General features: G+C 61.2%; 5 protein-coding genes across 16 annotated transcripts in view; 3 read left to right on the top strand and 2 right to left on the bottom strand.

Annotated features, from left to right (window-relative positions):
- Positions 1 to 1,628: 1,628 nt before the first annotated feature.
- On the bottom strand, positions 1,629 to 6,032 carry RNF208 (ring finger protein 208). Of its 2 annotated transcripts, none has more exons than XM_015878806.3 (2): positions 5,280 to 6,032; positions 1,629 to 4,132 (listed from the first exon to the last, which is right to left on the bottom strand). In XM_015878806.3, the coding sequence occupies exon 2, from the start codon at positions 3,565 to 3,567 to the stop codon at positions 2,746 to 2,748; it is 822 nt and encodes a 273-aa protein (XP_015734292.2). In that variant the 5' UTR covers positions 3,568 to 4,132; positions 5,280 to 6,032; the 3' UTR covers positions 1,629 to 2,745. The 2 variants fall into 2 exon arrangements, with proteins under 2 accessions (XP_015734292.2, XP_015734293.2); XM_015878807.3 differs by lacking the exon at positions 5,280 to 6,032 and adding an exon at positions 4,937 to 5,047.
- Positions 6,033 to 14,005: 7,973 nt separating this feature from the next.
- LOC107321665 (uncharacterized) lies at positions 14,006 to 15,791 on the top strand. The gene is made up of 2 exons (XM_015878809.2): positions 14,006 to 14,137; positions 14,522 to 15,791. Exon 2 carries the CDS (start codon positions 14,563 to 14,565, stop codon positions 14,944 to 14,946), a length of 384 nt encoding a protein of 127 aa, XP_015734295.2. The 5' UTR covers positions 14,006 to 14,137; positions 14,522 to 14,562; the 3' UTR covers positions 14,947 to 15,791.
- A 3,706-nt stretch (positions 15,792 to 19,497) lies between these two features.
- On the top strand, positions 19,498 to 20,733 carry RNF224 (ring finger protein 224). The gene is made up of 2 exons (XM_032448172.2): positions 19,498 to 19,581; positions 20,135 to 20,733. The coding sequence occupies exon 2, from the start codon at positions 20,136 to 20,138 to the stop codon at positions 20,640 to 20,642; it is 507 nt and encodes a 168-aa protein (XP_032304063.1). The 5' UTR covers positions 19,498 to 19,581; position 20,135; the 3' UTR covers positions 20,643 to 20,733.
- A 2,257-nt stretch (positions 20,734 to 22,990) lies between these two features.
- LRRC26 (leucine rich repeat containing 26) lies at positions 22,991 to 25,166 on the top strand. Of its 2 annotated transcripts, XM_085521599.1 has the most exons (3): positions 22,993 to 23,109; positions 23,290 to 23,733; positions 24,443 to 25,166. In XM_085521599.1, the coding sequence occupies exons 1-3, from the start codon at positions 23,031 to 23,033 to the stop codon at positions 24,700 to 24,702; spliced, it is 783 nt and encodes a 260-aa protein (XP_085377725.1). In that variant the 5' UTR covers positions 22,993 to 23,030; the 3' UTR covers positions 24,703 to 25,166. The 2 variants fall into 2 exon arrangements, with proteins under 2 accessions (XP_015734317.2, XP_085377725.1); XM_015878831.3 differs by having other exon boundaries at positions 22,991 to 23,733.
- Positions 25,163 to 27,234, bottom strand: part of GRIN1 (glutamate ionotropic receptor NMDA type subunit 1) — a 29,103-nt gene continuing 27,031 nt past the window's right edge. For all 10 annotated transcript variants that reach the window (XR_014936338.1, XR_014936337.1, XM_085521575.1 and 7 more), the window contains one exon: positions 25,163 to 26,352. Coding sequence is in view for 7 of the 10 variants with exons in the window: in XM_085521575.1 (XP_085377701.1) it covers positions 26,284 to 26,352 (69 nt within the window). In the remaining 3 variants the exon portion in view is untranslated. The remainder of the gene's footprint in view (positions 26,353 to 27,234) is intronic.

Here is a 27,234-nt window from a genome sequence, read left to right as displayed (position 1 = left end):
GGGCATTTTTTGGGCCTGCAGGGAGGGGAGGACTTGCCGGGGGGGCCCTGTCACCATGTGGGACACCTGACACATGTCCCTGCTCTACATTACATTGTGGAGGGGACAGGTTTTTTGGGGCAAACCAGAACACAGCAGCTCCATGGGGGCAGCATGGGAGCACCACACTCAGTGCCATCCTCCAGCAATCTGCTCCCCCCTCTCCAGGCCATTTAGGGGCAGGAAGAGAGTGAATGCCCTCCAGGCCCCCAGAGATGAGGTTCTGGCTGTGGGGTGGTGGCTCTGGGGAGTGCAGGAAGGGCTGTCCCTCAGGAATGTGGTGTCCGTGTCTGCTCACAAGGACTGTGTTATATTTAGCACCAACAGCAGTGAGCTGAGGGCTGGGGGATGCTGCAGAGGGATGCAGGGCTGCTCCCATGTGCACAGTGCCCTGCTATGTCCCACAGCCTCATCTCCCCATGCACAACCCCTTTGGCCCCCAGAATCATGATGTGGGGCCAGTGCTGCCCCGGGATCTGTCCCAGCTGCTCAGGCTCTGTGCCACATCCCGTTATCTTCACATCTTGGGGTTGCACTCTGTTGTGCAAGGCTCCTGGAAGGAGCTGTTGCAAGCAGCTTCCTCCCTGCTCCCATGGCTGCCGCGTGCCCAGGTTCCCCATGCAGGCGGCACAGCAGCATTGTGCAACTCGGGCAGGATGGGGCAGAGCTCTCTGTTGTGTTTTCACAGCCAATGGAACTCAGTGTGCTTGGAATATACAACCTGGAGGCACATAGCTCTGCCCGGTCACAGCTGTGGGCGCCTGGTGGGGCTTGGGGTGCTGGGGAGCCTCCAGCAGGCTCCGAGTTCCCCCTGCAGCTGGCACTCAGGTCCTGTCCCCTAGCAGCATTCCTGGGCCCCAGCCCCAGCAAGTGCTTGTTTGAGGTTAATAGGTCTGGAGAAATGCTGGCACCCAGCACTCAGCCCTGAAAGGCCCCATTTCTTCCTTAATTGCAACTCAAAATCAAATTAGTGGCGTTAAATTTACTCTGTGCCCAAGAGGTACCACGGAGAGGGGAGGACGCGCTGTACCCTTCATCCTTATGTAAGAAACAGGGCAAATCCCTGCTTGGAGGGCAGAGCTGCCCCAGGGCTACGCATGTGGGGCTTCGCTCCCTTTGGGGCACTGAGGACAGCTGGAGGGCAATGCGGCATTCCCACCGGAGGGGGGTTGGGGCCATCCCACTACTGGGGCTGCTCATGTGTGTGCCAGGCTGCATGGCCCAGCTGCACATCTCCCCAGCAGCAGCCCCAGTGCTCACTTGGGATAGGTGCTGGGTGCTCCCTGCAGGTGCTGTTTGCTCAGGGTGCCGAACATCCTCCCTTGTGCCAACCCCACAGCCTGGCCCTGCTCTTGCAGCAGTGCTGCTCTGGGTGCCCCCGTGTCCCTCTGTGAGTGCCCACAAGGTTAGCAGTGCAGGGGCAGGGGATGAACCAGAGGGGGATGTGAGAGATCCTGCTTCTTTGGGAAGCCTTGGGGTCCATCCGCATCACCAGTGCCCCATGGAGCACATGGGAACAAGCTGTGGTGTCCCACTGGTACACAGCCCCACTGCCCCACAGCATCATGCCTTGATACACCCTCTTGCCCTTCGTTCCAATATAATCTTTATTGGGGAGACTGGTTGGGGTTGAACAAGGCCGGGTATAAAACATGGTCATCGTCACAACCAGCGGCGGGAGGCGTTGGCAGAGCAGAACAGAATCAGGATCGGCCCCCATTCCCTGTGCCCTCAGCTCCGGGCAGCGGGGCAGTGCCAGGGCATCACCTGCCCCACCGCTCCACGGGCCCCATCTGCAGTGTGTGTTGTGCTCTGGGGGCTGCTCCTGGCTCCAGACATGGAGGGTGGGAGGGGGCAGCTCAATGAGGGCCCTGGCTCCCCCAGCCCCAGTGTCCTGGGGGCCGTGCTGGGGCTCAGCCTCCTGCCCCGGTGCTGCAGTGCTCGGCCCTGAGGGAGCACCTGCAAATTATGGCTTTTTCTTTTTTCTTCTTCTTTTTTTTTTTAATTTTTTTTTTTTAGGTTTTTTTTTTTTTTTTTGCTCTTTTGGTAGCAAACTTCTCCATCCAGATGCTGTGGGGAAAGCAAGACAGTGCACAGGAGGCGCCGGGCGCAGGGTCCCTCGCAGCCCCGGGGGGTGGCCCACAGAGAACGGGTGCAGCTCAATGCCTTTGTGAACGCGTAGCGGCCTGGGACGGATGGGGAAAAATCCTCCAAAATGAGGATGAACAGGAGCTTTCCTCAAGGGCCGGCGGGGGGCACGGCCGCGTGTCTGCTCGGTGTGGCTGCGACTCGGGCGCACGGTGCGTGGCCGCTGAGACGAAAGCTTTGGCAAATAAATTACAGAGAGGGGGCGGTGGGGGCTGTCCTGGTGCCCAGCGCCGGGCACCGCATCTCCGGGGACCCAACAGCCACGGGGCGGTGAGATCAGTGCCACCGTCAGGACAGCATCCGCTCCGGAGAGAAGGAGCCCGAGGGGGATGCTCAGTGCCGGGGATGCGCAGGGATGTGCCGTGCTGCCTCGTCCCCCTGCCCAGCACCACAGGTTGCCGCTGGCTCTGTGCCTTGTCCCAGGGTGCAGCATCCCCATCGCCAGTCCGTGGCCGTGCTGAGGGTCGGCGCATCCCCACGTGCACGGAGCATCCCCCGCCGGGCGCTGCTGGCACAACGCGGTGCCGTCCTGTCCCTCGCGGGGCCGGGGCGCGGGGCTCACATGATGGTGCAGGAAGACAGCGGATTTCGGATGTGGCAGGTGCAGGCGGCCCCGCAGTACTGGCGGAAGGTCTGGTAGCAGCTGCGGTCGGTGTCGCTGCTCCACTGCACCGGGTTGGCAGCCAGGGCGTCAGCCGGCAGCCTGTTCAGGATACTGGTGTTGACGGCCAGCGCCGCCAGCCCGTAGTCGGTGAAGAGCACGGTCTCCCGCTTGCAGGTGGGGCAGGAGATGAACTTGTACTTGGGGCACGACTCGTAGAGGATCTGCAGGCACTCCTCGCACACCGAGTGCAGGCAGGACAGGATGCGCGGCCGCTTGTTGGTGAAGTTGTACATGTGGCCGCAGGTCGGGCACTCGAGCGGCTCGCAGGGCGTCGAGGGGTGCAGCACGTACTGGTTGACGATCACCTCGTCCGACGGCGGCTGCCGGTGGAAGCAAACCTCCGAGCTGCCCTTGCGCTGGGGCTGGTACCCGCGCTCACGCCGCGGCAGAGGGGGAGTCCGGGGCAGTGGCAGCGGCGCAGGGGCGGCATCGAGCGCCGGGATGTCCCTGCACGCCTGGTTGACGATGATCTCGGACTCGGAGGGCCACGCTCGTTTGGCCACCAGGGGCGGCTCCCGGCGCGGTGCGGGTGTGTAGCGCGGAGGTGCCGCCTGCAGCTCCGAGAACTTCTCCGGGTGGATGATCTTCATCGCCTCCATTTTAATGATGACCTGTTGCCCTTTCAGACACGACATGAGGATCGTTTTCACATTACCGTCCACCGCTCTGGGGTCTCCGAGGGACGCCTGCATGAGGCTACAACATGCCGGCAGCATGCAGCGCTTTCAGTCTTGTTCTGGAGCAGGAGCACGGTGGGCAGCCGGCGGTGTGCGAGCGCATCGTGGGGACGTGCGGGCGTCGTGTCCCTTCTCTGACCGCCCCAGGGTGCGGGCGGGTCGGCGCTGCTCACGGCCGCATCCTGCCCACGCCGCCTTTGAGGATCGCTCGGGCAGGCGATCAAAGCATCTGCTCCCCGCGGGATGTCAGAACGACATCGCTGCCAGCGGCGGTGTCACCCGCAGCTCCCCCTCGCCTCCGTGGCAGCCCCGCACGGGGAGGGTGAGAGGATGCCCGCGGTGCGGGGCAGTGCGGGAGGATGCAGGGCAGGGGGGCCCGGCCGGAGCGTGGGCAGCGCCCGCCTCCTCGCGGCTCGATTCCTGCGTTCGCTGTAGGGACCCTCGTGGCGTTGGTGCGGATTCCTCAGGGCTGATTCCCGTCTCTCCCACTCGCTGTTACCGTGGGCTCCCACAAGCTGCGGGGCTCATCCCGCCTGGAGCCGGGGCAGCCACGCGCCTTTTCGCTGCAGTCGGTGCCTCTGTTTCCAGCTCAGCTCTGCGCTCACTGCAAACGAAAAGCAAGAGGATGTTGGCTGCTGCGCTCCCCGGGGCTCTGCCCGCACGGTGCCGGCGATGGCTGCACGCCTCCATCCCGTAGTTTGCTCTCTCAGCACCGGCCCTACCGGTCCTTCCGTCTGCCCCACACATTTCCCCTGAGGCTCCTCTTGGGAACGGCCCCGCAGAGTCCTCTGTCCCGGGGGATGCGCCCCGCACCGCGGGGTCTGCGTACCCCCACCGGCACACGCAGCACCTTCCCGGGGGGGCTCCCGCCGGCCCTGCTCTGCTCAGGGCTCTCGCTCACGTTTAGCCCCTCCTCTGCTCTGTGGATCTATTTTTACCTCTATCGCGCGCTCCTGATCTGTCCCTGCTTCCATCGCTCCCTCCTCCTCTCCCCCCTTTGCCGCTCCCTGCTCTCGACTCTGGGTTCGGGGACAGAGGGGGAGACGGGCAGCACCCCGGGAACATTTTCTGCCTGGGACAACGCGGTGACAGCCCCCCTTCAACCCGGGAAGTGCGAAGGCGCTCTGCTGTGCTCTCCTCCATCATGCCGCAAATCCTGTTAGCAGGACGCCTGCTCCCTGCCAGGCCTGACGGAGGGGGCCGGGGGGGCCATCTGCTAGGGGAGGGGGCAGCGACGGGTTCAGCCTTGGATACCCGAGAGCTGCGGAGGATGGAGCCCGGCTGACCTCGAGGGATAACCCGGGGGGGGAGTTGCAGTGGGGCCCTGTGAGCATCCCGTCCCGCACCCCGCGGGCAGTTCCCCCCCCTCCCCCGTGCAGACTCCCGCGCCCGCAGCCCTCGCACTCACCCGCAGCAGCGCACGGACCCGGCCATGCGGGAGCGTCCGCCGTCACACCCCTCCGCGCACGAACCGCAGCGACACCGAACCCTCGGGGCGACGCAGCCCCCCGCCCCCCCCCAACCTCCCCGGCTCTCCGCACACCCGGCCCCTGCGCTCCGCTTCCAGCAAAGCCCCGCAAAGCCGCAGCCACGGCCGCAGTCCAGCTGTGCACGCACACATGTGCACATACACACGCACACACGTGCATATACATACATGTACACGTACATACATGCACACATATGTGCCTCGATATACACGCGCGCCTGCGCGCCCGCAGGGTGATGCTCCCGGCCCGAGCCGTCCTTACCTGCGGAGCTGCGGCTCTACGGTCGGTGCTCCGGTCGCGGGGTCCCGGTTCGGCCATGAGCCGCGTCCCGGCCCCGCTCGGTGCGAATAAAGGTTATCTGAAAGGCGCGGGGATGCGGCTCCGGCTCCGCGGGGATGCTGTCGGCTCCGCGTCGCCTCCCCCCGCTTCCCACGGCCCCGCCGCAGCCTCCGGCCGCTTCCCGGCTCCCGGGGTCGGTGGGGGAGAAACGATCCTTCGGACAAAGGCCCGGGGGGCACCGCAGAGCCCCGCAGCCCCGCAGCCCCCGTCCTCGGCCCCGCCGCCCCCCCGGCCGCCGCGCCGTGCCCCGCCGAGGGCTGATGCAAGCGGCCGCCGGGCTGAGGGGGGGGCTCGGCTGTGGGTTCGGCAGGTGCAGCCGGGCGGCTCCGCGCGGTGCCGGTTCCGTCCCCTCCGTCCCGCGGGGCTCAGAGCTGCCGGCGGCGCGGCCGCGCTCCCTGCGCGCTCCCGGCGCCCGCAGTGCCGCTGCAGTGGTGCAGCCGGCTCACATTTCTCTCGCTCAGCAGCGGCAGCTCGGGGCCCGTGGCCGCATCGCCCTCCGCCCCGCGCCCGCCCCCTCCGCACGCCGCCGCCCCCCCGGGGCTCAGCCCCGCTTCCTTCCTGCCCTCCCTCTCCCCAACGCGCTGCCCCCCGGGGGGTCCGCCTGCTCCGTGCCCTCCCCCGGCGCGGCTACAGCGTGTGTGTGGGGGGGCGCGGTGACTCAGCATTGCGCTGCTGGGGGGGGGAGTTCTGCAAGGGGGGGGTGAGGGAGGCAGCCCACGGGGATGTCGCTGTGTCCCACGCGGGATTCGGGGCTGGGGAATGGCCTGAGCCGCCCCCCCGGCCTTGCTTCTGTGCCTGCCCCGTGTAGCACACCTGCAACCCACGGCCCCACTGTCAGACCTGCGGCCCAGCTCTGCAGATGAACCCACACACACCCCTGAGGTTCAAATCCCACTGAGCATCATCCCGCACTCTGGGAACCCCTGGGCACAGAACCTGACTGCTGTGCCACGGCTTGGTGGGCTCAGCACAGTGTGTGGCTCTGGGCACCCAACTCAGCAGCAGGGCTGCTCCCTCGGGTTGGGTCAGGGTGCTCACTGTGCTCCTTTGGGTACTGCTGGGTTTCTGCAGACCTTTGGCATCTTCCTGCTCTCTGCCCTTTCCCCCTGGCCAGCTGGCCTCAGAATTTTGCCTGGTTCTGAGCTCCTTCTCCTCCCTGGCTGCAGTGCCCATTTCCAGCCATGGATCTCTGTACCAGGCCCCTGCTGAGCCCTCACCACTATGAAATCCCTGAGCTGTGGGGTCTGGGGCTGCCCTGGGACCAGAAATGGGCACTGTGACTTCGCACACCTGCTTTCACACTTGCAGAGCCCACACATCTTCAGCTTTGTGCCCCTGCTGCTGCTGTCCCTCACCTTCATGGTAAGAAACAGGGGATTCCCTTAATCTTCCCTGTCTTCCATGCCATTTTTGCCTGTTTTCCCGCTGGCACTTTTGGATGCAGATAGCAAGAACTGATGTGTTCTGCCTGAACTCACAGAGCAAAGGAAATTGCAGGAAGTGAGTGAGCGTGAGCCATTTTCTGTTATTAATTCCTGTGGCATCCCCGTGCTGACCCAGCCACGCAGCATTATTACACTGCTATTTGGCGAGTTAAGCAACAGCTCTATTTAAAAACAATCACAAATGCTATCAGGGATCCTTCCTGCTGAATAAGAGTGTGTTGGTGCCAAGGTGCCCATTGCTTCCCAGTCATACATCCATCATTTCCAAACCTTGATGTTACAAGATGTAGTGCAAGTTGTAGCACCAATGATGCAACCACAAAGATGTAAATTGTTATTCCAAACAATAACCTGACCTTACATTTCTTCCCCATTGGCCCCATCACCCCAGAACTGCTCAATCCGGTCACACACACAGCACTTTGTTGCACATCTGGACTAGCAGTGTGTGCAGTGATCTGCTCCAGCAGGATGGCTGCTCATCCAACAGGACAAGCACCAACAGCCCCAGCACTGCACGCTGCCCCAGCTCTGGGCTCCTGGTACACACTGCACTCTGCTGTGTCCCCGTGGCCACCTGCAGCACCTGCACTGCCAGTGATTCATGTCCTGTCTATTTGCTGCCTGCCACTCTTGTTATGGAGTTTGTTTGTCCTGGTCTTGTGCACATCAACAGCTCATTCCAAAATCCAGCCTGCAACTTGCAATGACCAGGTTGTGTACGGGTGAATCACTCGGTGTGCTGACAGTGCACCCAAAAATGAGCTCACCTCCAGCTTGGCAGAGAGCAGCTGTGCTCAGCAGGGCCGTACCAGGTACCTGGTTGTCCCTTCTGTGCAGTGTTGAGCAGCAGTGGGATCAGGATGGGACCACAGCTGCTCCCATATATTGCTGCAATGGCGCAGTGTGAGCCCCAGGCAGAGCAGGGTCAGGGCTGGGCTCCCACAGATGGGTGCTTGCCCAGGGTGAGCCAACACAGCTCTGAAGGAGGAATGCTGTTGGATCATTGGCCAAGGAGGAGGTGGAATTCTTGCTGTGAGTCGCTATTTCTGCCCTGGTTATGGCTGCAGCAGCAGCAGCGCGTGGGCTGGGGGCCATCGGGTCCTGACCATTTGTGCACTGTTTGCAGGGGGTTGGAAGTGGTGCTTTGTGGGCTTCCAGCCCTGCACACAGCCCTCAACATGAGAAATGGGATGCTCAGAACATCTGCAAAGTGCCCTGATGTCCATGGCTCAATGCTGTGCTGCCATGCACAGACCTGGGGGCTGCAGGGATGCGGAACTTGGCGCACACTCAGCCTCTGTGGGTTCCAAAAGCCCCACAGAGATCCCAGGAGTGATGAGCATTATTTTTACAATTAAATTACATCCACCACACAGCAGGGTCCCAAGGCTTTGCTTGGGTGCCCACCAGGGTGTGGGCACAGCCCCAGGCCTCCTGCTATAGCACCTGCCCAGCTTGGGCAGCCGGTGCCCACACGCACAGCTCTGCATCACATTTCCAGCTCACCTGGGGTGAAAGGGTTTTGCTTTACTCCCGTGGGAGCAGTGTGGGTGTGTAGCAGCCTGCCTGGCTCTGTGGCTGTAGGGGTGCGTGGGGCCCCGTGTGCCTGAGCCTTTGCTGTGGTTTGAGCAGGGCTGAGAGCAGCATGCAGCACACAGAGCTGCAGCACAGGGCTCAGCACAGGAAAAGTGCAGAGATGTGCAGAGCTGGGACTTGGCTGCTGGGGGAACCACCAAGGGCAGCACTATGCACAGACCTGCACCACCATGAGCTGACACTGTGTGTCAGGGGCATGCATGGATCTGTGGGGTGCAGGAAGCTGTGCAGAGCCCCAGGCACCACACAGCCTGCAGGATGCTGTGCCGTGTTCCTGTGTGAGGATGAGGAGTCCTGTGAGGATGAGTCCTGTGGATAAGGATGAAAATGCTGCTCTGGGTGCACACCTGAGGGCAAGTGCAGAGGAGGGCTCTGCTGATGTGTGATGGGGTCATGGGAGGACCCTGAGTGGTGCAGGAGGCTGCAGCAGCACGGGGCTGCCAGGCTGCATGAGCCCAGTGCTCACAAACACAGCAGACACAAATGGGAGCAGACAGGTCGACTCGAGTCGCCAAGCTCCAACCCTGGGAGCCCAGGGCTGCTGTCAGCACGAGACGGGGTGCTTGCAGCCATCCCAGCAGCACCGCACTGCCTGCTGATCCCTGCACTCAGTGCTGCGTCCTGGCATGACCGCAGTGAGGTCCTGCACAGGGGTCTCAGCCCCACGCTGCCACCGTGCAGTGGGGCTCTGCTCACCCTACAGCTCATGAGAAGAGGATGTGATGTTTGCCTGCCCATACATTTAGGTGATGCACGTTGCCAGGGTGCAGGAATAAATGCTCTGCCATGCCCTGCTCTGCCTGGGGGTGCTCCTGCTCAGGGACCCCCAGCACCACCCCAGGGCTCTGGAGGGGAAGATGGCCTTATTGCATGGAATGTCTGGGGGAAGCCACAGCACCAGCCTGTGTTTGTGAGTGGAAATTTAATGCACCCGCCCTGGGTGCTGTGAGGCCGGCAGCTGTGGGAGGAAGGTGACGGCTGTGGCATGTGGTGTAGAGAAAGGCACTGGGCTGCGCTCATACTGCCTGCCCCTGAGCTTGGGACAGGATGGAAACCAGTGTAATGTGGGGCTTCAGGGCTGGCAGCTGCAGGACCAGGCACTGCCGTGCTCATCCTCAGACTAAGGCATACAGGGAGTCACGGCCTCCAGACACTGGAATTTGGCACAGCTCCCCACGTCCCACCCCAAGCGAGCAGCTCCATCCCAGGTGCCCACGTCCCCATGGTGGTGACACAGGGGATGTCCCTGTGCGTGGAGCAGTGCTGATACCACCACGGAGAGGGAAGGACGGGGTCTGCGGCACAGCCCGCAGCGGGGAGGGGCACGGCTAATTGGGATAATTGCTACAGCAGGCGAGGGGTGAGCGAGAAGGGGGAATGCCGGTGAGCAGCAGCAAACAAGGGGCCCTTGTGCATAGGCAGCCCCGGCACGCGGCCCCGGCTCCAGCCGGCAGCGAGAGCCAAACAAACGGGGACTGTTCGAGCAGAGCGAGGACATGCGGGCGGCAGGACGGAAAGCAGAGCTCTGCTGAGAGCAACCCGGAGCCAAGGGCCTGGCTGGGAGCTGGGTGCTGAGTGGGCCCAGTGCTTCCCATGGGTACCGTGGCCCTGCTCCAGCCCAGCGCTTTGCTGGTGTCCCCATGCTGTCCCCAGGGCAGGGACTGGCGGAGCAAAGGCAAAGTTCTGAGAGGCACCGGGTTAGCACAGAGGTGGCAGCCATTCCCTTCCCACCGAGGCTGTCCCCAGCACGTGGAATTCCCCATCATGGAAAAAATAACAGGAAACAGCCTAAAAACGTCCCCGGTTGTAGCCGATGTGACATCTCCATGTGGTGTGGCACAGCTGAAGCACGAGGTCACAGCGTTGCTGTGCACAGCTGCTCACAGTGAAACCAAAAGTGGTTGAGCATGGCTGTGTGTCAGCGCTGCTGCCAGCATCTCGCCTGGCCCCTCTGTCTGCAGGAAGCGATTTCTCAGCTCAGAAGACCACTGACATTTGAGGCAGGAGTTCTGTGGCCGTGCACGTGAGCTGCTGGGCCAGGTGTCCCCAGCTGGGCTTCTCAGGGCCATTTCCCAGTGCACAAATGCTTCTTGGCAGCACTCCGGGCTGCTCCCAGCTTGGACTGAGGGATGGCAGCCACAGCCCAGGGACCCAAATCCCATCCTGTGTTGCTTCCCCAGGTGGGCTTTTGCCAAGAGTGCAGTTCTGTGGGGCCGCCCTGCAGCAGCCCCATCCCCACGTCCCCGTTAGGAATTCTGTGCACGGACAGAGCTGCTGGGACACCGTGTGGGTGCTGGAGTGTGATGCTGATCAAAGCACCTCAGCTCCATTTGCTGCCTCTGCGCAGCTTCTCAGCCCCAGCACTGGGCTGCAGGGAGGAGACGGGAAGGACTTGCTCCAGGCCAGGAAATCCTTGCTTTCTCCCACAGCCCGGCCACAGTGGGCAGCCACAATGCAAGTTTCCCTGTGCTGCTGCCAAGCCCCCATGTGAGCTGGGCCGGGAGCCACGGGGGAAAGGGACAGCACACGGGTGCAGGCAGTGATAAGGAAAACGGCTGCTGGCCTGGTTCCTGTGTGGGGACAGCCGGCAGATGGCCAGGTGGGGCTGACCCATGTGGTGCCGGTCCAAAGTGCTGAGCAGGTCTGATGGCTGTGAGAGCCCTGGGACGGGAGTGCTGTCTCCAGGGGAAGGATACCCAGTGGTGGGACTGCCTGTGGTGTTCTGGGGTTGACAGAGGGTTTGTGATGGTTCTCAGGGCTCAGGTGGGGTGAGGTGACCTGTGAGATCATTGTAGGTTTTGGTGTTTGTGAAAATAAGCTCCGAGTTGGTCACGCAGGGCCGTGCTGCAGTGTGAGAGCTGGCACACAACAAGCAGCATCCTGCAACCGATGGGGCTGCCTCGGGGTGGGTTGCTGTCCCCACAGCCATGTACTGCATGTCCCACCGCTGTGGTCAGCTCTGTCCCTGCAGCACTCACTGTGCCACAGACCTGCTGGGCGCTGCCTGCACTGGGGACACCAGGACCTGCAGGGAGCACAGTGCCTGGAGCCCTCCAGAGCTCTGCTCCTTAGGGCTTTTGTGCAGCCCCATATTCCTGCGTGCTGCCTCTGCCAGTGGGGCTTCTTCTCCCTCATGTCCATCAGAGAATGGATGCATGGAAACAGTGCACTCATGCTGTGGCCACAGAAGCCTCCTCTCCAGCACCTTGCCCAGGACCTGGGCTGGTTCCTGCCTTTCAGTTGCATTTTTTTTTTCTGCCAACAGCTGCAGAAAATGAGGCAGTTCTGCAGTGATCACACGCCTTATTTCTCCTCGGCCGTTTGCTTGCAGTGATTGTGCAGTTCCTAAGCAACCATCGGCTGCAGCAAGTCTGGTCCCAAATCACAGCAGTCCCAAACCACAGCCGGGTCCGGTGCTTGGAGCTCCTGCCCATAATTTCCATATGTGCAAAGTAAGTGCCAGGTGTGCGGCTGCAGCTCCCAGCTGGCAGTGTCTGTCCCTTGCACAGTGCTGGACAGACAGACACTGAAGGATTTTGCCTCGTGGCTGCCACAGGATGGATGATTTCTGGGTACAGGAGGAGGAGCGATGCTTTTGGATGCTGCCAAGGGCAGATCCAGGCTTTCTGCTCTGAATTGCCCTCCTAGGAAATGACGTGGTGGCCAAAGGAGTGATGTGCTTCCCACGGGGTCAAGGCTGGTGCCCACCTGCAGAGCCCCCCTCGTGCTCATGGCATTTATAGGGTCCCTCTGCCATGGAGATGCTTTGGGATGAGGGCTCTCCCCATTGTTCCCAGGATGGAGAGGGGTCATCACTGCCACCCCGTCTGTCCCCAGCAGCATGACCCTGTGGTTCTCAGCGTGTGAAAACCTCCACCTCCTCGTCCACCGGGTTCTCAGCATCTGCCAGAAGAAAGCAAGATCAGCTCTACTTCCTCCCATTTACACCCCAGCCTGCCCAGACAGAGTAAAGCCCTCATCTTGTCGGGCATCCTTGCAGGGATTAAAGACAGCGCTGGCACAAGACCAGATCACCCATTGGTAAATGGAGGCTGGGAAGCAGCAGGCCGCCAGGTCTGGAGCAGGAGAGCAGCAGACAGGGCTGAGATGGCTTCCGGAGGCTGCAAAGAGCCGAGCCGGCGCCGGAGGCTGCGTGCAACGAGATTATCCAGGAGAGCGTGGGCTGGGCCAGAGCATCCCCCGGAGCTGCCAGATGCCACGGAGGGACAAGGGGCGGGGGGGGCGGACTTCGGGTGAAGGCTGTGCTGACCGCAGAGGCTGCAGCGCTCTCCGAAGCGCCAGCAACGGGATCTTCGCTCTTGAGACCCCTGGGGAGAGAACGGGCAAAGGGGGACCCCCGCAGGTGGCGGTGAGCGGGGCGATGGATGGGGCAGAGCGCAGGGCAGCAGCTGCCGGGTCCCGCAGCGACACCGCCCGTGCGAGCAGCGACACAGCGGGCAGCGGGACGGCAGGCAGGACGGTGCGATGTGGGCTTTTAAGTCTATATCTCAAAAAGCGCAGGAGCCTTTCCATGAGGAGTCAGCTCCGCGTTGCCATCAGGAGCTGCGGGTTCTTCCCACCCAGCGCTGGGTGTCGCAGTGCCGGCAGCCTCCCGGTCCCCGCGCTGGGGGGAAACTGAGGCACGGAGCCGGGCGGGCTCTGCTGGAGCCCTGGAGAGTCCCGACCTCGCAGCTTTCCCAAAGCCCACCCCGGGCTCCGTATCCGGTCCCGCCGCTCCCGGATCCCCCCAGCCCCACTCACCCGGCGCTGTGGATCCCGGCGCTCTGCGCGCTGCTCCCCTCGGCGGGGCCAGCCGGGAAGCGTAGTTCTGTCCCGCAGAACCCGGAGGAGGGGGCAGTTCGCTTTGCAAAGTGCTGTGGGAAACGTAGTTCTGGTCTCGGAGGGGTCAGCACGCGGCTGGAGCTGGGGGACCTGCAGCGGCCCCGTGCTACCCCACAGCGTGTTTGGCCACTGACACAGAAGAAACCACGGAGCTGTGCCCATACCTGGGGATGGGACATCCGTCCCCAAGCACCTAACATGAGGATGTAGTCCATAGGAACACAGCCCAGAGTCCTGCAGCCTGCAGCAAAACGCCCACTCAGGACCCACGGGTGACGCACGGGGCATTGGAAATCAGCATCTCCTCTTGCAGCACTTTGGTCCAGAAGTCCCCAGCTTCACGCCAGCTGTGCCTCTCATCCACCCTCCCTGTGTGCTTCACTCTCTAAAGATGCCCTGAGGGCAGGCACAGGCTAAAGCCCCCCAAACTCATTGTGGAAAATGTTCAGTGGGTACCAGCTCATATGAAGCCAAGGTCTCACCACAGAACTGCCTGTATCCTGCCCAGTGTCCGTCTCTCTACAGCAGACAGTTCTGATCCAGCCTTTTTGGTTTGTGCCACTCTCACCGCGCTACCCACAGGGACAGGGACCTCAGTGGGGACCTGGCACTGGGGAGGGACACAGGCAGGCAGAGCGCAAGAGACCTCCGGGAGACGTTGCTCAGGGGGTTGGGAGCAGGAGGAGCGTGGAAGGGAGCTGCGGGGTGCGGAGGGTGCGGTGCGCGGTGCCCCTGCCCGCTGCCCGTGCCAGTGCCCAGCGCCCAGGGGCCGGGCGGGGCGGTCCGGGGCGGTCCGTGCTGTGCTGTGCTGTGCTGTGCTGTGCTGTGCCGCCGCAGGAGGAAGCGCAGCCCGGGGCAGAAGCGCCGCGCAGCCGGACGGAGCCGCTGGGCTCGGTGAGTTACCGGCAGCCCCCTGCCCCGCCTTCTCCGCCTGCCCCCCTCCCCGGCCCCCTGCCCCGTTTCCTTTCTTCCCACCCGTCCTGTGCCCTCCCTCCCCCGTCTGTCCTCCCTCTTTTCTAACTCCCCCCGTTCTCCCAGACTTGCTCTCCCGAAGCAGCCGCCCCACCTGCCCCCTCCTGGCCCCAGCACCCTGCCTGCCCCCATGGCTCTGCCCAGGTGTCCCCCTCGCCGCCCCCCAGCTCTGAGGGCCATACGGACGGGTTTTGGGTTCCTGTGGGGCTGTCGGGGAGATGGGAGCACTCTGCTCCCCACTGTCCCCGCAGGTACCTACCCCACGGTCCCCCCGTGCCCTGGCTTAATGGGTTCCCTGCCTTGCAGGTGGTGGGGACTGAGCGCTGCCATCAGGCAGAGACGGGGACATGGATCGTGGTGTTACCCTGGAGAACCCCTACGCCAGCGTGAACATCCCCCGGTCCCAGTTCCAGCAGAGCTTCATCACTCGCTACCTGGAGGATGAACCTGCATCACCCACCGTCATTGCCAACCCCGCCGTCGTGCCCGTGTACAGCACAGAGGAGCAGGCAGGCAGCTGGGATAAGCAGCCCATTTCCACAGAGAAGACCTGGTCCCGGCCTTACAATCCCTATGCCAGCATGAAGATGCCCAATGGGGAATCACCCAACTCCTTCTACACTGTCACCCTGGACAAGCCACCCAAGGGCCATGGGCACGAAGATGGTGGGAGAAGCGGCTGCCGCAGGTGCTGCCCCTGCTGCAGAAAGTGCTGCTGTGTTGTCTCCTAAGGGGACAGGTGGGACGTGCAGGGATGTGGCCACCTGGCCTGGGCACCCCAGTTTGCTGCCCCATCGCCTGCTCTGGCTGCTGGGAGGTGACACTGTCTGGTTTTCACCCATGAACTGTGCAGTCAAATGCATCGGTGATGGAAACCTGCAGCATCCTGAGAGCACAGAGTGGAGTGTGGGGGAGAAGGATGGATCTGCTGACCCAACAGAGACCAAGGGACCCTGGGGACAATGTGTGCCAACGTGGATGCCACTGAGAACTGCTCACACTGGGGATGGTGCTGAGCTGAGCTTCCCACTCTGCCCTGTCTGGGGACCAGTGCAGAGGGGTCAGGGATGAGTTCCTGGCTGGTTCTGGGACACCCTGCCCTCTCCCAGCAGCATCCCCATGCAGTGTCACAGAGTGCTGCACTGATGAGCTCAGGGGGTATCACCTCTCCTTACCGTGCTGCCTGCCTGACAGAGGGAAGGAGGCAGGAGAGACAGACAGACAAAGCACAGCTGAGTGCTGGCAGCACTCCGGAGCAGTGTTGGCACAGTGCAGTACTGGGGTGCCAGGATTCTTTGCTGTGCCATACAAAGCTGCCAGTGCACCATCCTCAGCCCTCTGCCACTGCTGAGCACTGAGAGCAGTGAGAGCGGGGCCCTCTGCCCTCCTTACAGCACACCAAGGCAGCTCAGCACTCAGGTCTGGGCTGGGGAACAAACCAGCCCTTGTCCTGGGGCAGCTGCGTAAGCGCTCATGGTGGCTGTGGGGATGGGGCAGGGGCCTGGAAAAAGCGCGGGTGTGAGCGGATGACTTCAGCGCAGCACAAATAAATGACAGCCACCTCCTGCCCTGCCAAGGTACGCCTCTTCCCTCTGCCCTTGCTTTTCCGGGATCCTCAAGTTACTTCTTGCTTCTCCAGCTGGGCCCTGCAGTGCAGTGCGGGGGGCACACAGTCCTCGCCTTTCCTCAAGCCTTAACTCCCTCACTGCTGGCTGAGCTCCCCATCTCACTGGTGCCAGCCCCCCTTCAGTGTCCCCCTACCTGGCAGCTTCCAGCACAGCCAGCTGCTGCCAGGATGGGGATGCTGCCCAGTGCTTGGCCTGGCTCTGTGTGTCATTTGGGCCCTTGGAAAGAGAGAATTCAGCTTTGTGGGGAATGGGAAAGGGCTGGGGTCCTGGCTGGGGCAGCTGGGGCCTGGGGACCTTCATGGCACTGCCTGGGCTGGCTGCTACTCCTGGGATGCAGCACTGGCAGCTCACCACCCCTCAGGTTCCCACTACCCCTTGTTTCCCACTACTCCTCTGTTCCCATCACCCCAAGACCTCTGGAGCTAGAGAGGCAGAGGACTTGGATGGTTTCTGCCAGCCTGGCTCTTCCACCTGGCCCACATCCCACGCTGATGGGTGCCAGAGGGTGTTGCCTCTCGCAGGACCATGCTGGCAGGGATGCGGTTCCACACACATCCTGCACAAGGAGCTCTTGTCTGTCCACTGGCAGTGCTGACAGGGAGACAAGCAGCGCTGACACAGAAACAAGCTGACCCTCCCACCCGTGTTTGCTTTGTGGGCTCCCTGTCCTGGCTGTCAGCCCTTCCCTACCCAGAGCCCACCCGCAGTGTGGAGGCGGTGGCGTGCTGGTGACACACAGTGCCGACATGTGGGGATGCGCCGTGGGGCAGAGCCCGGCTCCCACAGCAGCTCTGTGTAACTGCTGCCCTTCGCTCCGGGTAACCTTGGGCTGATGACAAACACGGCTGCAGGGCGCTGCCTGCCAGCCCCTGGGCAATGATTAAGCTGAAGGCAGAGGGAGGGCTGCGAGGAGTGGGATGGGCAGAGCAGGGCTTGGGGATGGGCGCTGGGATGGCCATGTGGGGCTTTGGGTGATGCTGGTAGTGGGGCCAATGGGTGCTGCCTGAGTTCATGGGATCATAAATTCCATAGAATCATAGAAACATACAACATAGAATCATAGAATCATAGGCTTCTTCCCAGGAGATCTCATCCAACAGCTCCTTACACAGCCTGAAGTTGGCCCTCCTGAATTTCAGGGTCCTGACCCCATTTTTTGCCAGGCCCACATTCCTTAAGATCATGAAGTCAATCAGGTCATGGCCGCTGCAGCCCAGGCTGCCTCCCATCTTTGTGTCTTCAGTGATCTCCGTGTTGGTGAGCACCAGGTCCAGCAATGCTTCACCTCTGGTCTTTCTGTCCAAGTTATCATCAAAGGATTCCAGGAGTCCCCTGGATCGCTTACAGCTTGCTGTGTTGTTTTCTCAGCAGAGATCCTTGTGGTTGAAATCCCCCATCAGGATGAGAGCCTGTGAGTATGGCACTTCTTGTTACTGAAACAAGAAAGTTTAGGCAATAAGTTCCCTATGATCACAGGGCCTGCAGCAGCCCCTGACCACCAGCTGTCCTTTACTCATCCCATCCCTAATCTTAACCCACACACTCTCCACCTGTTCCTGTCTGTTTCTCAGAGGCAGCTCCTTGCGGTCTATCCACTTTTTAACACAGAGGGCAACTCCCTCACTCCTCCCACCTCTCCTATCCCTTTACAAAGGCTTATAGCCCTCAACGGTGGCATTCCAGTGATGCGAACCATCCCACCATGTTTCCATGACAGCAATAAGGTCACAGTTTTCCAACTGCACCACGGTTCCCAACTCCTCTTACTTATTTCTTGTGCTCTGTGCTTTGGAATAGGGGCACTTCTCTATAGAGGTGGGTGTTGGCAGGGTGCTGGGTGCAGGGAGGGTGCTGCTGTCCCATTTGGGTGCGGTGTGGGTGGTGATGTGCAGCTCTGGCTCATCTGCACCAGACCTTTGCACTCTGCAGATGGGGCCTCTCCCTGTTCTGCAGTGCCAAAGGTCCCCACGGCTCCCGGGGACAGTTTGTGGCTGAGTGCTGGGAACAGATTGCTTTTCCCACCCACTGGTTGCTGCTCATTGCCCTGTGCCCGGGTTTGGGTGTCTCTGCAGGGCACACAGAGCTGAGCTGGTTTCAGGCAGCATGCCCAGCACCATGACCGGGTGGCTTCAGAGACTCCACAGCCCCTCTGTGCAGGCACTTACTGAAGGGATCCCCCTGAGCCAGCTCTCCTTGCCAGCTTTGGGACATGCAGGACATCCCCACGCTGCCGGGTGCCCAGCCGTCCCCAGGCAGATGGGTGTTGAATGACCCATCGCCCATCTGTACACCCAGCGCTGCCCTGGCTGCCAGCATGGGGGTGCCACCCCCCAGCCGGTCCCGGCAGTGGGAGCCCATCCAGTGGGTGCTGCTGGTGACACGTCAGGATACGGCCGCTCCGACCCCAAAGCTGCGGTGCTGTCCTGCTCCCGAGCACGGGGGTCAGAGTCGGGCTCTCCTTCAGAGCCCCATGAAGTTCTCGGTCTCCAGCTCTCTTAACCACCCTCCTCTATTCGCCCCACCCCGGCACTTGCAGCTATGGCAGCGTGGGTACGGGTTAGGAACCCATTCCTGCCTGCATTGCTGCCTGCTGCCCTCTCCTGCCCGCAGGCAGAAGTGCTGCGGGTTCCTGGCTGTGCTCTTCGGGATCCCGGATTCGCCTCTTCAATTCCTCCGCTCTCCTGCCCGACTGTGACACCGCTGTTGGCCCCGGTGCGGTGCAGGGGCTGTGGGACAGTGGCTGCCGCTACCCCTGGGCCAGGCACCGGCACGGACCTGGCAGGTGTCCCCGAGGGACCAGGGTCTCCCCACCAGGTCTGATGATGAGCATAATTCCCAGAAGAGCAGAGGACTCTGACACCGAAGCTGGCAGCCCCAGATGCAAGAGCAGGGACAGGGCAGCAGGGCATGGATGGGGCTTCAGTGGCTTTTCCAGGGAGCCGGCCTGCCAGCGTCCCCCTGCTCCTGGCCAACGCTGAGCATCTCTGAGCTGCTGCCACCAGCAGAGCTGTGCTGGGCCACCTGCCCCTCCACGGTCAGCAAGGACACTGGACACCCAGCACAGCTCAGGTGCCACACTCCTTCCCCACTCCTCTGCCAGTTCCTGCCCAATTCAGTCCTCCTCACCCCCCTGCTGACCTTCCTCTCGCAGCCATCACCTCCAGGCGCTGCACAGGCACTGTCTCCCTGTACTGCCCTGCACATGGAACCCACACGCCAAGCAGAAGCCGTGGTGCTCCCTGTAGCAGACCCAGCCCCCCAAGCCCAGCCCTTGTTGTCCTCACCCTTTGGTGACAGCTGTCCCATGCATGTCCCAGAGCATCCGCAGGGCAATGGGACTTCTGCTGGCTGACATCTGCCCAGATGTGCATGAGGATGGGGAAGACTCTGCTGCTGCTCAGGCACAGCCTATGTCCCTCAGTGTTTCCGCCTGTTCTCACAGGGGCAGTTACTCCTGCTAATGAGGTAGAGCAGGTGGCTAATAAATGCTCCCAGGAATAGAGGCAGGGCTTAGATTTCAGAGGGTTTTGTTATCTGGGTGCTTGTAACCCAATCTCCCAGGCTTGGCTTCCAGGAGCAGATCTGATACTCGTCTGCCCCTGAAAGGTGAGCTCCTTCACACCACACAGCCGCCCGTGGCTGCCAGACCCAATGCTGCTCCCAGGACGGCCACAGCCCCCCGGGGTGGTGCAGCCCCTCTACCACCTCCCCTGAGGACCTGGGGAGGAGAGCATCCAGGTAGGGATGGGGGACAGGAATGGGGGAAGAAGGGGTGCCCACGTGGATCAAAATGCCTCTTTAGAGAGGAAGTGGGATCCTGGTGGTCTCTGGGAGAGGGTTGCAAATGTGTTGAGATGATGTTGGACCCCCAGGTTCCTCCCCGTCAACCTGCATGTTCCCTGGTGCTGGTATCCATGGCACAGTGCTCCAGGGCTGGCATGGAGCAGGGCTGTGGCATGGCTTGGCCATCAGTACACAGCTCCCACCTCCTCCCCACTCCATGGTGCCCACTGACCCATAGCCCCATGCAGGCAACTGGGATCTGTCCACCCTCAGACCCTTTGGGAGGGAAGGGGCATTCAGCACAGCTCACAGCGGGGACACAGGGTGGCACAGGGATAGCACAGCCCCACACATGTGGGCACCCCAGAGCCCACCATAGGGCAGGGCCCCAGTAGCCCCAGGGACCTACAGTCACTCCAACTGCATGGAGCTGCTTCCTGCAGTTCACCTACATGCTGATGCCTTTTCCCCAGCTTTAGGACTGACACATTTTCATCCCCTCTCCCAGCATGTCCCAGGCTGGTGGCAGCCCCTGTGCAGAGGACAGGGGGCCAAGCGCCGAGGCTCACACGCGCACCCTGAGCCGGGGCAGCCAGAAGCTTGAGTGCATCATCTGCTACTCCTCGTATGACCCGTGTGTCCGGCTGCCACGCCGGCTCTACTGCGGCCATACGTTCTGCCAGACCTGCCTCAAGCGCCTGGACACCGTCGCCAACGAGCAGCGCTGGATCCCCTGCCCACAGTGCCGCCAAAATACGCCCACACCACGAGGCGGTGTCACCATGCTCGACCTTGACCTGGCCACTTTCCTCCTGGTCAAGGCTGACAAGGAGCATCCCCGGGCGGCCACACGCTCCCTGCAGGACGTGGCCACCAAGGGTTTGTGCAAGGAGCCTCCGGTCACACAGCAGCCGCTGGGGCTGTGCCAAGACACAGTGCCCCGGGCACCGTTCCCGCACCGTGGCTGCTGCCGGCCGTGTGTCTGCTGTGGGGTGACGGCAGCATTTGAGAGCTGAGCGTGGGGACATGAGGACAGCAGGGTTTGGTGGAGTGAAGCACAGCATCCTGTGCCCCCACACTGAGCTCCTGGGGTGCTGTCTGGGTCACACTGTGGGAATCCCCATGCCGTGCCCCAGGCTCACTGAGGATGGCAGTGGTGGGGTTGTTCTGGTGGCTTAGGAAAGGCTCCAGCTTGTCCATGGTCTGTTTCCCATCCTGCTGGGATTTGGGCTGCAGCAGGAGGGGATGAGCGTGATCCCATCCTTCATCCTGCCAACTGACCCCTCTGACAGCTCCAAACCTGCTACAGCCATCACAGATGCCCCTGGGCCTGGCGTCACAGCTTCTCTGTGCATGCAGCTCTATAATGGGGACACCTTCACCAGGACAGGGGGCGTGGGAGCCTGGCACAGCACAGTGACTCAGGGATGCTCCAGGGAGTGTCCCACACATGTCCCTATGTCCATTAAACGCCTCCTGAGCTGCACATCTTGGTCGTATTTGATGTTTATCTTCATGCTAACCCAGGGCAAGTGCACCAGGGTGATGCTGATGTAGCTCCTGGGGAGGGTTGGCCGGACCAGTTCCTGCTTCCATTTCCATGTGGCTGATGAGCTCTTGCAACATCTGAATGCCGGGCACTACGATGCCACATAGGCAGTCTCGGTGCTCAGCTTTGCTCTGCACCAGGTGCCAGGACTGCAGCTGCAAGACTCCAATGCCCTCACTATGCACAGCACCCACAGTGAGCACAGCACATTCACAATTCTGCCACTTGGTGTCACCTGTCATAGGAGAGTTGGAGCCCAGAGCTGTGCCCAGCGGAGTCCAGGCATCTGCATCTTCATCACTTCATTTTGGGAATGGTTTTGGCTGGGCACCCCATTTCAATCCCTTTGTACAGTGCCTTCAAGACCACTGCCAGCCAGCACGGCCCCAGCACTGCTGTAGCACAGGGATGCTCAGAGCCACACCTGGTGCTGGCCCTGGGGCTGGGCTGTGGAGCTCAAAATCTCTGAAGGAGGCACTGCCATGAGGTGCAGCCCTGGCTGGGAATGGGGACTTGCAGATGCCGTGTTCCCTGTCCAGAGAAGGAGTCAGTGAGAGGGACACAAAGGGCCACGCTGCTGTTGGTGCTGGGAACCTGGTGTCCTGCAGGGGGCTTACAGGGATAGTGAAGGGATGGTGGTGGTGCTGCTGGGGTGCAAGACCCGCTGCTGGAGATGTGTTTTGCCACTTGTCAGTGAGGTGTGCTGCTGAGTGGCAGTGGGAGGAGAGCTCTGAAATGCTTTGTATCTTCAATGGGGTCTTTGAGCACAAAAGCTGGAAACAACCTCTTAATCTTTTTCTTGATGATTTTCACTCCTTAGTGCATTGGGCAATGCACCCCTGAGTGCACTGCATCCCTGAAAACTCACATCTGCATCCATCCCAGGGTGCTGCACATGAGTGGGTGCTGCAGGGACCTGTGGAGCGTGGCTGTGCCCTAACCGGGCTGGGCTGGGCTGGAAGATTCCTCTGAATTATTTCCAGATGGGGATTAATGCAGCACACTGAGTTTGCTGCAGGGTAGATAAACAAACCAAAGCTCCTCTTGAGGCTATTAATAAACCGGTCTGCCTGCTGCTCCTGCCCCGGATCTGGGAACATCCTGAATCTGGCTGGGGATGCAGGTTCTGCAGGGTTGGCAGGAGGTCCCCTGGCTCTCCAATGCCAAAGAAGCCATGAGGATACCTCCAATCCATTGCTGAGATGGATGGCAGAAGATCCCGTAGTTCCCTGGGGTTCCCTGGGTCCTTGACAGGAACTGAGGCATGGGGAACTAGAACCTCCCTCCTCTGGCACCTGCTGTGGGGCTTTGAAACCAGAGTAGGTATAAACAGGGTGGGGGCAGACTTTGAGCCCTCCGGTGCCAGCACTGCCATGCCGAGGCCAGGATGAACATGTTCCAAGTGGCAGCAGCTTGGCACAGCTACCTCCTTTGTGCCAACACAGGTGGAAGTCACATCCCAGCTCTCCTCACCCTACCCCAACTGCCAGTCCCCTGCCAGGGGAAGCAGAGCCCAGCCAAAGGCTGCCCAGTGGGGACATCTGGCAGGTCCTCTGCTGATATGATTGATGCTTTGTCCCACCCTTGCCAGGTAAATTGCCCTGGGTCCTCTGTGCATCCTGTGTGCAGGACGGAGTCAGGAAGATCAATTTTCCCCCTCCCCAGCCTGCAGTGCACACAAGCTGTTAACCATGGACAGCACAGATCTGGCTGCTTACCTGGCTGGAGCAGTGCCTGGCAAGGGGAGGGGTGAGGGCACGGCCGCACCTTGCCAGGGCAAGCATCACTGCAAAAATATTTGCTAAGAAAAGTGCAGCTCCACCCCGAGGAGAGCACAGCGTGCAGTGGGGGATGCATGCAGCTATCGGGAGCCGGGCACATCCAGCTGCTCACTGCACCCAAAGGTGCCAGGCAGGGACGCGTGGCTGAGCAAGGTGAGGGGTGCCAGGCATCCTGCCCCGGGGCAACCCCGATGCCAGGGACCAGGGAGCCCTCACCGCGCGGGTGGGCAGCCATGGGCAGATGGAGGGGTCCCAGCATCCTGCTGGCTGTGCTCCTCCTCCTGTGCCCGCTGCCTGCTCCGGCGTGTCCCCACACCTGCTATTGCTGGGTAGGGGAGGTGGACTGCCGCCAGCGTGCCCTGCACGAGGTGCCGCCGTTCCTGCCCACCAATACAAGCACCCTCTGGCTCGGCTACAACCTCATCGTCGAGCTCGGGGCCCGTGCTTTCTCCTCCCTGCCGCTGCTGCTGCGGCTCAGCCTGACCCATAACCGCTTGGAGAAGATCCACCGGCAGGCGCTGCTGGGGCTCGAGGCGCTGCAGGAGCTGGACCTCAGTGATAACTACCTGTCTGTGCTGAGCCCTGAGACCTTCCTGCCCCTCACCAGCCTGTCTATACTCAACTTAGGCTACAACAGGCTGGAGGTGCTGGAGGCAGGGGTGCCGCGTGCCTTGCCCCAGCTCCAAGAGATCTTCCTGAATGGGAACCCCTGGATGTGCTCCTGCAGCATCCTGCCCCTCTGGCGCTGGCTGGGACACAACAGGGAGAAAGTGCCAGGTGAGTGCCCAGGGGAATGTGTCCCCACACCCCCACCTGCTCTATCCTTGCTGGGCTCCCCCATCAGCTGCCAAGCTGTAGGTGCAGGGTTTGGGGCTCATGGGGGAGCTGCAAGATTCCCAAGAGCCAGCCCCATTTGGGTGGATTTGTCCTCAGATCTGGATCCTGGTGGCTGCTCCTTGTTCACCAGCAGGGACTGCCCAGAGTGCTGGAGTGGGCATTGGCACCCAGCACTTACCCCTGTAGTCCTGCCAGAGGGAGGGCAAGGGTGGACAATGGGGTGGGCATCACACTTGGCTTGATCAAGGCTTTTAGCCTCTTCCCTATCACTTTCACAAGTCTGGGTCTGACCTGCTGGTGAGGTCTCTCCTCCCACTCCTTCCCATCCACCTCCACTGGTGCAGCTTTCTGTGCCATCCCCAGACTGCCTGCTCACTGCTGCCTCCAGGAAACCATTCCCCAACCTGCCTGACCCATCCTGCCCAGTTCTGTGCCCACCTCCCCATCCCATCCCACTCCCCAGGGTTTAGGATGAGTATGGGACCCTTCCCACTTCCCTTCTTTGAGCCCTGTTCTGTGCCACTTTGACCAGCCTGGCCCTGCAGTCCATCCTCCTGCCCTGTTCCCCTGTGTCCCACACAGTCCTGCTGTCCCACCTGCCTTGTCCCAGCAGCCTCATGTGCCCAATACCACCACTTCTCTCTTCCAGAGAGGAGTTCTCTCCTGTGCATGTTCCCAGAGTCGCTGAGCACGTACCCGATCATGGCCTTTGGGAACGATTCCTTCAAGCAGTGTCAGAAGGTCCCGCTGTCGGCCGAGCACTACACTGCCTTCCTGCTCATCGGGCCCTTCTCCTTCCTGGCCAGCATCTTCTGTTGCACCTTCATAGGCTCCATCGTGGTTGTTTACCAGCATCTACGCAAGGAACCCCAAACCTGGAAGAGACCCATCAGCAGGGGGGGTCACTGAGTCAGGGCCACTGGGGGCTGAGGGGGCCTTTTGCTGATCCTTTTCCTCCAGCTCACCCTCTCTTGCCCCTGTGCCTGCATTTCAGTGCACCCCATTTACCTCCTTGTGTCTTTTGGTGCCTTCAGCTCCACCTCTCCCAGTGGCCTCAACCCAGATTCCATCTGGATGGAGGTGGGTGCAAGCCAGCTTGCGTGGTGCTGGTGTTGGCTTCAGCCTGGATTTGTCCCTACAATCTCCATCCATACTGGCATCCCAGAGTAGGGACGCCTCACTCCTCCCAGTCCTTCCTGCAGCTCCTGGCCCTCTCCCTGCTCCATCCCTCCCTGTCCCCCCACCCTTTTGCCATGAGCCCTGAAGCAGTGCTGGGTGAGGCCCTGATTCAGCACAGGGCTTCTTGCCAGCTCTGCCGGGAGGCAGAAACAGACAGAGGCACACGGCGCAGCAATAAACCACTCCACAATCCAGTCTAGACTTTACTGAGCTCTTGCAAAAACTTGGTATCAATGTTACACTGACGTATAAAGTCAAATGGGCCTGATTTCTCAGCTGGAGTGAGATGAACTTGATGGAGCCACTGCAGTCAGTGGGATGATGCTCACAGACCCCAGCTGCCATCTGAAAATCTTGCCAGCCCCGTCTGCCACAACTGCTTGGCTGGGGCAAGGAGGAGGTGGTTCTCGCCATGGGGGCTGGTACCATCTTGCAGGTGGGTTTTCTGCCCTCGCTGCTCATGCACACTCTGCAGGCACTCATCCCCAACCTGGATAGTGTTTCCTGGGTGCTGGAGAGCCCATGGCCGCTTGATGCACCCACCTGTAGGAGCCTGGGGCATGGGGTGGGGTAGCTCTGAGCAGTCTCGTTTAGTCGCCCTCTGCTGAGCTGGCACTCAGTTTGCCTTGTTTGTCTCCTGGTCAGGTCAGCTACAGTGTGAGAGTTACGTGCTGGCCACAGCCAGGCCCTGGGGATGCCTTGTGTGCAGATATGGGAAGCCAGGATCTTGGCTGGGAGCTCCAGAGCATCACATGTGGTTGTACCATGGGCACTGAGCAGGGGCTGATGGAGAGAAATGCACCCATCCCCTGGCCACGAGAAGCATGCACATCTCCCAGCCCTGCTGTGTGGGTGGCAGATCACCGCATGGCAGCAGTCCCCAGCTGCTCCATGAGAACATCTCTGGGATCTGAGAGAACCCAGAGCCTGCAAAGCCAAGCACGTGGCTGCAGCCCAACACCAGCTCTTCCCTGTCACCGTGGGACAGCAGGCACCACGTGCCTTCCAAGTCCTTTCCCCTCGCACGCAGCCAGTCAGCGGCAATACTGATCAACAACAGCACTGGTTGGGAGCGGTTATCTCTGTACAGTGAAGTCCAAACCCTGTCCTGGTTCTGCTGTGCATTTTGGGGTGTGAGTATGGCAGCAGGCCGAGGGAGGGAGGGAGATATACAATGAAGTCACCGTGTATGGATGAAGGATGCTTTACTCCCATCTCACCCTGAAGAACCCATCAGTGTCCCTTGAGAGGCAGTCCTGGCTGTGCCTTCCTGCTGTACCGGGCAAGGACTGATGGTCCTCGGGGAGAAGGTCACACCACAGTGCTGACGGAGGGGTCAGAGAGGTTGAGCTGGCCGGTGATGTCAGTGGGATGGTATTGCTGCAACACACAAATACACAGACAGAGAGAGAGGAGTGTTAGGCAGTTCTGGCACTCGCCCCTGCATCTCCTCGCACCTCCTGTGTCCCTACGGGATATCTCTGGGGGTGATGCAATGGCCCCGCATCTGCTCGTGGCTGAGGTCCCCTGCCCACCACATTCCAGCCTTGTGCAGAGGTCCTTGCAGACGTTCTCCATGCACTCTATGGCCAGATGGGGAGGACACTGGGGCATGGCGTGGTGCCTGGCACCTGTGGAGCCAGCTCACCTCCACTTAGGGACTGCCACAAGAAAAAGCTGTGACCTGCCAGTCCAGCCCACAGCTGAGCGTGTGGCTGCAGGGCATGGCTGGTGGCAGCTCAAGCTGTGCTTTGAGGCCAGGGCAGTGCACCTCCTTGCCTAAGTGCCTCTGCTGTGCCTACCCTTCTATGCAGGTGAGGAGCTGTGCTGTGTGGTTGATTGGCGACAAGCTGTAGCGCCGCTTGCTAAGGTGAAAGTGCAGCCTGTGCAGGAGATGTGGCCTGGATTTGGGGTTCTGCACTCCTTGCAGTGGGGTGCTCAGCCAGCTCCCCTGGGAGAGACCTCCCCATCTGCATCCCCACCAGCAGGGAGAGCAAAAACACCCCTCCAACAGCAATAAAAAGAAAAAAAGGAAAAAAAAGCCTTCCTCCCCAGACAGAGGCTTTCAAACTGGCAGCTGATTCCTCCCTGCCTCCTTCATAGTCCTTCCTCTCCTTCTCCTAGCTGCTCCAAGCCCTGAGTGAGTGGGTGGCACCAATGCAGAGCGGTGACACTGACTTCTCCTTTATGCTGCTCTGGGGACCTAACATGATTCCAGGACAGGAGGAAGTGGTGGGTCTCATGTGCTGCTGTGTGAGCCCT

This window comes from Coturnix japonica, chromosome 21 (genome assembly GCF_054131305.1).
Source record: "Coturnix japonica strain WE chromosome 21, WE-NBRP24, whole genome shotgun sequence".
NCBI lineage: Eukaryota > Metazoa > Chordata > Aves > Galliformes > Phasianidae > Coturnix > Coturnix japonica.
Note: the sequence above shows the minus strand (reverse complement) of the source record. Positions and strands in the feature narration are given on the sequence as shown.

Excerpts from the sequence above, each read along its gene's own strand:
- RNF208 (XM_015878806.3), bottom strand. The coding sequence starts at position 3,567 with ATGCTGCCGGCATGTTGTAGCCTCATGCAGGCGTCCCTCGGAGACCCC.
- LOC107321665 (XM_015878809.2), top strand. The coding sequence starts at position 14,563 with ATGGATCGTGGTGTTACCCTGGAGAACCCCTACGCCAGCGTGAACATC.
- RNF224 (XM_032448172.2), top strand. The coding sequence starts at position 20,136 with ATGTCCCAGGCTGGTGGCAGCCCCTGTGCAGAGGACAGGGGGCCAAGC.
- LRRC26 (XM_015878831.3), top strand. The coding sequence starts at position 23,031 with ATGCAGCTATCGGGAGCCGGGCACATCCAGCTGCTCACTGCACCCAAA. Across the intron at positions 23,734-24,442 it reads CAACAGGGAGAAAGTGCCAG|AGAGGAGTTCTCTCCTGTGC; the intron begins GTGAGTGCCCAG and ends TCTCTCTTCCAG.